General features: G+C 46.8%; 1 protein-coding gene across 1 annotated transcript in view; it reads right to left on the minus strand.

The window, feature by feature from the left end:
• Positions 1 to 9879, minus strand: part of ZMYND8 (zinc finger MYND-type containing 8) — a 131636-nt gene that overhangs the window by 117810 nt on the left and 3947 nt on the right. The window contains exon 2 of the mRNA XM_007446940.1: positions 4644 to 4714. Within this exon, the coding sequence (XP_007447002.1) occupies positions 4644 to 4714 (71 nt within the window). The remainder of the gene's footprint in view (positions 1 to 4643; positions 4715 to 9879) is intronic.

Consider the following 9879-nt stretch of genomic DNA (forward strand, 5'->3'; position numbering starts at 1 on the left):
ATCCTCACCAACACTCATTATTTGTAGACTTTTTGATGACAGCCATTCGGACAGGTGTGAGGTGATAGCTCACTGTTGTTCTGATTTGCATTTCTCTGATGATTAGCGATGCTGAGCATATTTTCAGGTGCCTGTTGGCCATCTGTATGTCTTCTTTGGAAAAATGTCTATTCAGGTCTTCGGCCCGTTTTTTGATTGGGTTGTTTGTTTTTTTGATATTCAGTTATATAAACATTATATATTTTGTATTATACAATTCTTCATTAACTACCTCCATGCCCTCTTCCTGGAGGCTGGAAGCAGGGAAAGCAGCAGAACTTGGTGAGTAGGGTTTCCACCTGATAGGCTTATCAACACCAGCTCATCCCTGCTCAACTGATTCTAATCATGGCTAACATTTCTGAGCAGTCCCCGTGTCCCAGCACTGTTCTGGGTGCTTTGCACAAGCGATCAAGTTTAATCTCAACCATAATCCTCCATTTTTATCATCTCCATGTACAAGGGGAAACTGCACCACAAATACAGCTAGGCAGAGGGCAGCCAGAATGCAAACCCAGGGAGTCTGACTCCAGAAGCCAGGTTTTCTTTTTTTTTTTTGCGGTATGCGGGCCTCTCACTGTTGCGGCCTCTCCCGTCGCGGAGCACGGGCTCCAGACGCGCAGGCTCAGCAGCCGTGGCCCACGGACGCGGCACGTGGGATCTTCCCAGACCGGGGCACAAACCCATGTCCCCTGCATCGGCAGGTGGACCCCCAACGACTGCGCCACCAGGGAAGCCCAAGCCAGGTTTTCTTAAACCTCCACGCCATCCTGCCTCTCAAATGGGAGGGAGAGGTTGACCATGGTGGTGTAGGGCCTGGAGAGAGAAGGAGCCTGACACTGTAGCAGAAGAGACCATCAACAAACAAATAAATAGAAGTACAAGGTCATGGACAAGGGGCTACCAAGAGCCTTTCAGAATGCCAGGAATGTTCAACTAACTTGATCTGGGCCGTGGTCCCATAAGTGTATACACGTGTTAAAGCTCACCAAGCTGAACACGATTTTAAGTATACCACAAAACGGTAAAGAATGGCAGATGGTAGGAGCCACTTTCTCACTGTGGGAGTGGGAAATTATAGATAAGTAAGGGGAGAAGGCTGGAATGATCTATGTGGTAATGGATCAGAACTGGAGACAAGTGTATGAACTCAATTTAACAGAGATACAGATAGAAATGTTTATAGGTGTGTATACATGTGGGTTCCTATACACATATATATGTTTCTTTGCTCTGTCAGCTGACAGAACCTAGAAGCAAAGACACCTCAGCAGCAATGAGCATATCCAGCACCCAGATCTTGGTTTCTAAGGCCATTCTCCAATAACCACCAGGGGCCTTAGGGAAAATATACAAGATGAGCCTAGAGCATCCTGCAGTGCCAGAAATTAAGAAAGTGTCCAATCAATCAATCAATCAATCAACCGACAATGACATCAAAGGGACACAAGAGCCGACTGAAAGTGTTCCCAGTGGCCAAAGCTAGAACCATTTGAGCAACAAAATAAGTAATACAAAACCCAAAGTATAAAACTGTTGAGTCCTTGCTGATATAAATAAGTGGCTGAACAAATAAATGGGAGAAACAAGACAAATCTCCCATATAGAGCAACATGAAATAATTTATGTAGATACTCTGGCCTTCGGAAGCTGGAGCATGGCTCCCCACACTTCGTAAGTGTGGGCCGGGCACCGTGACTTCCTTCCGAAGAGGAAGGGGAGAAACCTGACAAACGCTCCCTTGGCCAAGTGATCAAGGTCAACACCACCAGTGATAAATCATGTTCATAATGTATGCCCTTGATATGATGTGATGGAAACAGCCCTTTAAGGTCTTCCTCTCAAAAACCCATAATTCCGGCCTACTCCAATCCAACCATGAGAAAAACATCAGATAAACCCCAAATGAGGGTCATCCTACAAAACACCTGAGCAGTTTTCCTCCAAACTAGGAAGGCCATCGAAAACAAGGAAAGTCTAACAAACTGACACAGTCTAAGGAGACACGATAGCTAAATGTCATGTGGGCTCCTGGATGGGGTGCTGGAAGAGAAAAGGGATCTTAGTGGAAAAACTAAGGAAACCTGAACAAAGCATCAACTTTAGTTGGTAGTAACACACCGATTCATTAATTGTGACAAATGGACCAGACCAATGTATGGTGTTAATAACAGGGCAAAAACTGTAACTGTGTGTGTGTGTGTGTGTAACTATGTGTGTGTGCGTCGGGGGCTGGTATGGGAACACTGCACTAGCTTCATAACTTACCTGGAAATCTAAATCTAAAACTGCTCTAAAATTAGAAGTTTATTTTTAAAAACATAACAGAAAATGATGGAATGGCTCCTGTGGACAGGGTGGCCACTGAAGGCCTCCCTCAGGAGCTGACGTTTGAGAAGAAGCTGAGACCTGAACCAGGCAGCAGGACCCAGGGCGGCGATCCCAGCAAAGGGGCCCCAGGAGAGGACGGAGGGGAGGGAGGCTGGGGAGCTCAAGTGGGGTCAGGTGCACAGAGCGTCTGTCACAAGGTAAACAAAAGTGAAGGAAGCTGAAGGGGTCAGGCCAAGGCAGGTTGGTCACAGTCACTTCACACTGGAGCTTGAGGGTGCTGGAAGGTCAGTGGAGGGACTCAGCTAGATGAGATGTACCTGATGGAGTGTTTTTCCAAGATCGCCCTGGCTGTCGGGAGAGGATGCGGTGGGGCGGATTAGGGATTATGATGACCCCAGAGTGGTCACACCTCGGACGGCCCAGACACAGAAGGTGAAGGGCTAGGAGCACCTGGGGGTCTGAAAGAAGACAAGAAGCGGGGTCTCCACGCTCAAGGGGACGAGAAGAGGGGTCTCCACACGCAGAGGAAAGGGCCTGAGCTGAACAGGCCTCCTGCTCTGGCTGACGGTCCCCGATTCTGACCCTTTTGGAGAAGTCTCCACAACGGGGCTCCAGGGCCTTCCAGGCACTGAGGGCTCAGGAAAGAAGCACCTCCTTGGAGTCCGAGCCTCGGTTCAGTTCGAGTCCATCCTACACTTTCTACCTGGGAGACATTACCACTCGGAGGCTTGGTTTCCTCAACGGCAAAATGGGAACACCACCTCCCATCTCTTGCCAGGTAAGAAAAGGCTCCTGGACCCTACAAGCACAGCCTTCATAAATGCCGCTAGCAAGTATTACTTTTACAAGAGTAAGCCCAAGGTGGAAGGAATCTTAGAATCTCATCTGACAGCCCGTTTCACAGATAAGAAAACAGGGGCAGAGCCAGAACGTGTCCAAGTGAGCGGCAGAGCAAGGACCGCGAGCCAGGCTCCCAGCTCTTGTTCTCTGGGCTCCCTTCTCCACACTCAATTCTGACCCCAAAGGGGGGGACTGAGACAGGCTTCCCCATCAGCAACTGTCTCCAAACACCTCTTGTTCAGACTCCCCTGTGGCTCTCCTCACCATCAGAGGTGCTGCGGGCCCAGCCTGGGCTGGGGGCGGGGGGTGCTCTGGTGAAGGGGAGCAGCCCTCCAACTGGGCCCCCACCCACCGCCCCAGGCACCGACCACCCACCCAGACAGCCTGGCCTGTCCACCTGAGGGGCCTCCCCTCCTCTCTGAACCAGGCCCAGGCTCCCATCAGGCAAGTCAGGCAGCAACAACGGCCAGCCCCTGCTTCCCAGGTCGCCACCATGCCACCACTATCCGACCCTCATCTTTGCCCACAGCGACACGCTGTCTTATCAAAATCCTCAAAAAGCTCTTGGGCTGGATTGGAGTCTTTCTGGCCGAGTCTACTCACCCTCTGTCTAGTCCTTCCCACCTCCCCCGCCCCGAGACCCCAGCACAGGTACTCAGCGACTTGTTCAAAGAATACCACCGTGGTACAACAACTGAGATGAGCATTTTCATCAACCAAAGAGGTGAGAAATGTTCCGGCAGCTCATTTCTAAAAGCACCCTGAAGGCAAATGTGAATAATTGCTTCCTTGTGGGAAACCTCATGAAATCTCACACAGACCAATCAAAAAGTACCAATGCCTCAATTTAGAAGATCCTTGAGGAGCTCTAACACAGGATTCTGAATAGAAGCACATACCATGTTTACTCTGATTTGCACAATTCTGTCCTACATGCAAACACTGGCCCCAGCATTCCAGGAAGTCCTAACGTTTCCCTTTCATCTCTAACCAAGACCAACGTTTACCAAGGAAGTGGGTCACCTTCGTTCCACCTCTGCGATTCCAAAGAGGCCTGTTACTGAAATCAGAAACCTAGCAGCGGCTGGAGACTCCAGTTGCTTCTAGAACATGCTTTATTTAAATTGATTCCCGAAAGTCACCCTGCAGAGAGCTAGCCAGCCGCCCTCCGTCATGACACTCACATGTAAAATTTACTGTCGGGACAACTTCCGACAGGTCAGAACACCTACACAGACACACCAAGGGAAAGCAAATCAAAAGGAGATTTCTGTATAAATGAGGTTCATCCATCAAAGGTGCCAACCTCTCAAAATCGGAGGAGTGTTAGAGCCTCGACTCGTAAGCCACACTTCACTGCATTGAAACAACAAGAAAAAGAAATTCCAATTTCCTCCTCTGCTCTGGATAGATAATTCGAGATTTTTACTTACCTTTGGAGCGAGTAGAGATATCCATGCCCTCCACCACCTCCTGTTCTGTTTTTATTTCCTCCTCAGCCAAGCTGAAACAGAGCAAATTATGTTCACGTTTAGGTAGACTGAGAACTTGCCCCATGGGGGCGGTTATTTAGAAGTTCTAACAACAAACCCACATTTTCCAGACAATCTTCCAAGGGTAGGGGGAAAGGAACCCACACCCTGATATCAAACAAAGTGTTAAGAGTCCTATAGGAGTGTTTTTAAACACGAGCTTGTTCCTGAAGTCAAATTACTATTCCAGTTGTCATGCTATTGGAAGATGCAAAAGGCCTTTTTAAGACACACAATTACAATCTACCCCCATGGACCAATGAAAACCCAGCCTTCAAGTAAATAAGTTTCTCATTGTTAACACTGGGTTCAGGTTGGAGGTGGTTTTCGGGGTACCTGGAGTTCAGATCTCTGAATTCTGCAAGACAAGGAGTATTTTCCCAGACCTCTGGGCTAAATCTTACTATTTTTCCCGACGAGGCAGGAACATGAAAAAATATATAGGTTAAGCTACAAAGTAGAAAAATATGCTCAGGCTAGAAGCAAAAGGCCTGGTCTCAAAACATTCAAACCACCAGCACTTAGCCCAGGAATTAGAACTGGGGTCTCCACACTCCCAACCCCTGGGATATTTCCTCTCTGTAGCAGGCACGGCTTAGAGAAAGCATTCAGCACTCTTTTGAGCTGTGACTAATTATCCCCACCACAAAAGTGGAATGAGGAAGGATTATTTAAAAGACAGGATGAGAGTTGGGGGCTGGGATAAGAAGCAAGGAAAACAGGCCGCTCCGCTGGGCCAGCCACCAGAATCTTCTCTCGCTCTCTCGGCTGGAACTCCCCGCTGAACAGGGTGCAGGCCATTTCCCCATCTTCCCCACGGACATACACACACCTCTCAGGCCAAGCCAGGAAAAGTTCTGCTTTCCTAAGTGCCAACAGTTTGAGGTGCTGGAACTTTCCAGGCATTAGGCTGACGACGAAGTGATAAGAACCTGAGCAATTATTCCAGATGCAATTCCATCGGACTGTGGTTCAACGAGAAGAAATGGGGGCATCTCCAACTGAGATGGCTGAAATCTTCCACCTGGAAGACTCAAAAACCAGGACAGGGGGGACGCTGGGTAAGGCAGGAAGGATTAGAATGTCCCTTCTGTGTTTCGCGGTCTGGGACTGTGACGAGACAAAAGGTAAGTCCCAAAAGTCCTGGAACCTCTGGGTCAGATGGAGCTGCATTTAGGAGAGTTCCGTGTTTGATGGGACTAGATAGAAAGGAAGAGACGAGAGCTGAGAATTAAGTTAGAAGAACTTAAAGGCCTCCAACTTCACTGGTCCCAGCAGAGAGAAGAAACAGAAAAGCAGTGTGCTTTTAAATCAGAATGTTAACACACTTAGGTCTCTGATATTGAACCCCGTTGAAAATTTCATCCACACTGCCTTTGTAGAGAAAGCCTGGGACACAAATCACCTAAGAAACAACAGACATGTTGTCACAAATGGTTTTCATCAGAAGACACTGCTTCTGAAATTTAAACATGTCGATAACGTGCACTAATACAACCGTGATTTGTGGCAGGTGATTTTAGCACTGATACTTTTTACTCCAACTTAAGAGGCAAACAAGCTCAACTCAGAAACACACCCTGCCTGCAACTTACCCAGACTGTCCAAATGGATACTGCTGATGGTTTTTTGCTTGGGGTGACTGGAAATAAATTTTAACAGAAAGCCCCATGCGGCCCCTTCAAAGAGGGGGAGATGGTCAGCTTCAAAAGAACAAACAGCAACCCTGATCTTTCCAGCAACTAGAATTCTGCTCCCCTCTCTAGCATGAAGTATGTGAAACCCTAAACTTCTTGAAACCGATCCCATATTTTGAGTGATGGAGAAAACGCTAATCTGGGATCCAACCAAAATGTTTGGTAGTGAAAAGAAACAATTATGCATTACAGACTCCCCCAAACCCACTTGAAGGATTTCTGCAGCGCTGAAAACATTCAAAGGTGTATAGATCATGGAGTTGGGCTGCATTCAAGAGAACAATTATTTGGCTTGTAACAGCCTAGAGGAGGCTGAATACTTCAGGCAGGAAAGCTGCTGAGAGGCTAAGAAAATGCAAACTAGCGATGGGGTGGCTATATGCTGCTGAGTTCAAGATAATTCTGGAGCAGAAAAGAGGGTAAAGAAAGTTAAGCTGTTTTATCTTTCCAAGTATTACAAAGCGGGCACCATAACCACCTAACTTTAGCAATAGCACCACCAGGATTTAGCCAAGGGTTTGAAGGACGACAATTTCAGAAAACCATCTTTTTCACAGATCAGCAAGCCACCCTTTCAAAGGGAACCTATGCATGCACATGCATATGCATACACACACACACACACACACACACACAAAAAATAACTTGTATTTGACTAAAGGAAATTGCAATGTCTATGCATCTAGAGGAAAAAAATTTTTTTAAACTTCATTTACAAAAGCAAAGACCAGAATGCAAAATTAGTCATTTTGAATAGCCACATCTAAAGGGACTTCCTTTTTTCTACACCACTGATCTCATTTTTTTTTTTTTGCTTTTCTGGTTTAGTGTTAAGTACTAGTATGTTATTAGGGGAAAAAAAAAAAAACTATGACTATTACATCAAAAGTGGTGGTGAGAAAAGATTTGTACCTGTCTGAATGCCCCACAGATCTTGGTCAATTTAGGTTAAGAACTGTTCCGTCATTTGGAGGGGAAAAAAAAAAAACAGTCAAATAATAATTGTTAAAAAGAAAAAGCAGCTGCGTCTGAAGAAAAGACTTTGAACTCTCCTCATTAACACATTAAAGTCTATTAAAAAATACACAGCATTTTTCCTTCCATATCTGCTGGCTTCCAGCAACCCCAATTATTTAAATCCAAAACAATGGAACAAGCAACCCTTGTTTCAAACTGACATTACTTTTTTTTTTTTTTTTTTTTTAAGGTCAGCTGGGGAGGCTGGGGCCCGCCAAAGGAAAGGGTAAAATTAGCTAAAAAATTCTCACCCCAACAGGACAATACACCATCAACTAGTTGTATACATTGTATGTTCCCACCACCATCACCTCTTGCACTCAAGGGTTCCCCTAAGTCACTTGCCCCTGGATTTCACAAACTGATACATTTCAGGCAATTAAAGAAGAAATAACAGGCGCCTGCACATACAACCAAGACCATCCCATCCCGTCCCAGAAAGAATAAGAGATTTTCCCCCCAATGCCTGAGCAAGAAAACCTCTGCTTCCTTCTTCACCTGCATGCACTGGAAAAGAGCAAATTAAAAGTTGCAGAAAAGGGCAATTAAAAGCTCCAGGATGTTTTAAGCCTTCTGATTTTTAATTCTGAAGACTCAAGGCTGGTCCGTCATTCCCCAGGAATCCCATCCCCTCAACACTTCCAGGAGAGAGAGAAAAGAGAAAACATCTAGTTTGGACACAAAACTGCCTGGAAACACAATGCCCAGATATTTCTTTTCCCCAAGTGCCCCTACTTGACTGTTAACCAAGAATATCTAACCCCTCTAGAATATATAACCAGCATGCACAAGAGTCTGGGGCTACAGCTGATGATGATCACACACAGCAATTCAAGAATCATGCAATCATTCGAAAGGACTTTTCCTTCAGCTTTTTACTTTCATTCAAAATACCAAAGTGGTCCAGGCTGTAAGAAATATTTCATCCCCAAGACACAAACATCTTTCCTCTCCTAGATCACAAAATAGTGAACATTAAAATCAAAACACCATGCTGCCCTAAATCTGCAATTAATTTCTTTAAAAATTGGGGGGAGGGGAGGGAATGGTTAGCAGCTTTATATAAGCACTCACCTAAAACAGGCAGAGTCATCGGTAGCTAAGCTATTTATGCAGGATTCTTAAAATGGCGTCTGGCAACACTGCCTCATTCCTGTATTGAAGCTAAAATGGTAGCAGTTTGTTCAATAGCTGTAGCTCTTGCTTAAGCAGCCCTGCTAGTTTCAAAGCCACCTTCCTAAATATCAGAACTAGGAAAAGCTCAACCAAAGGACACCAACAACCCAGCGTTTAGAAGCTGGAAAAAAAAAATCTGCAGTGACAGGGGGAGTTTGTTAAGTCACAGGTTCCTAAGGAAAACCCTTCCCTTTCAGATCCTCAGCCTTCAACGTGAGGCTCTAAAATGAGGCCCCCTTGCCCTCGAATTAGGTGGGTGGAAGGTGAGGAATTAGGCAGCCCTGTGGCATAAAGTGCAGACAGACAGGTGTCTGCGCAAACAACCAAACTGTTAAAAGGGTGCAGGCTGCGGGGCGGGGGGGAGCCCATTCCCCCTTTCTAGTAGATGAGAAACCAGCTCTGCATCCCTACCAAAGAGTAGATAGGGAAAATGAAAAGTGCTTCCAGGGCAGCAGGCATCTGAAGGGCTGCACCCCAGCCTGAGGCCAAAGTCAAATAAAAAGGCTGTTTAATAAGCCTGAAAACGGCCACCAAACGCCCAGCCAGTCCTAAGACAGTTAACCTCAAGGAAAGATAATCCGAGTCTGCAGAGAAGAAACAACAGGAAAACGTCGCCCTTAGCCAAGGCGCAGGATACTCACAAATTAGATTTTTGTCCACCCCCAACAGAGCCCTCAAAATTAACCATGGGTTTGGCAAAACCCGCTTTCACAGGCCAAGCTAAGAGCCTCATAGTGGATAATGTAATTTACTGTTACAGGTCTGCGCATGGCCTCAGAACTCTCCTGGTGCTGCGGGTGGGGAGTTTCAAGGTGACTGTGAGCTTCAGGAGAGAAAGGAGGGCAGAGTGCCCAAGGCTGCACCAGGGCAAGGACGGGCGGCTGGCTCCCGGCCGGCCGGTAGGTAGGTAATCTTGATGACGAGGGACAGGCTGGCAGCCCAGCTTGCTGCAGTGCTGAAATGGCTCCTGCCTGCTTGTTTATCAGTAAGCAGAGTGGGGTGGAGGGGGAAGGGCATCCATAGCCTTAGCAACTTGAAGCCAAGGGTGAATCCTTCCTTGTTTCTGCCTTTGAGATCAAGAGCAGGGCTGCTACACAGATTCCCTTCCTCCTCCTCGGCTGTGGGGTGGCCAAGGCACTTTTGCACGTATCTTTCTTTTCAGGGTCAAACCAGAGGCAAAGCCAGACCCAGGGCTTCCCAGCTGAAAAATGTTTGTGGCCTCTGCCCAGGAGAGAGAAGCGGGGGGG

Source organism: Lipotes vexillifer, unplaced genomic scaffold (genome assembly GCF_000442215.2).
Source record: "Lipotes vexillifer unplaced genomic scaffold, Lipotes_vexillifer_v1.1 scaffold565, whole genome shotgun sequence".
Classification (NCBI taxonomy): domain Eukaryota; kingdom Metazoa; phylum Chordata; class Mammalia; order Artiodactyla; family Lipotidae; genus Lipotes; species Lipotes vexillifer.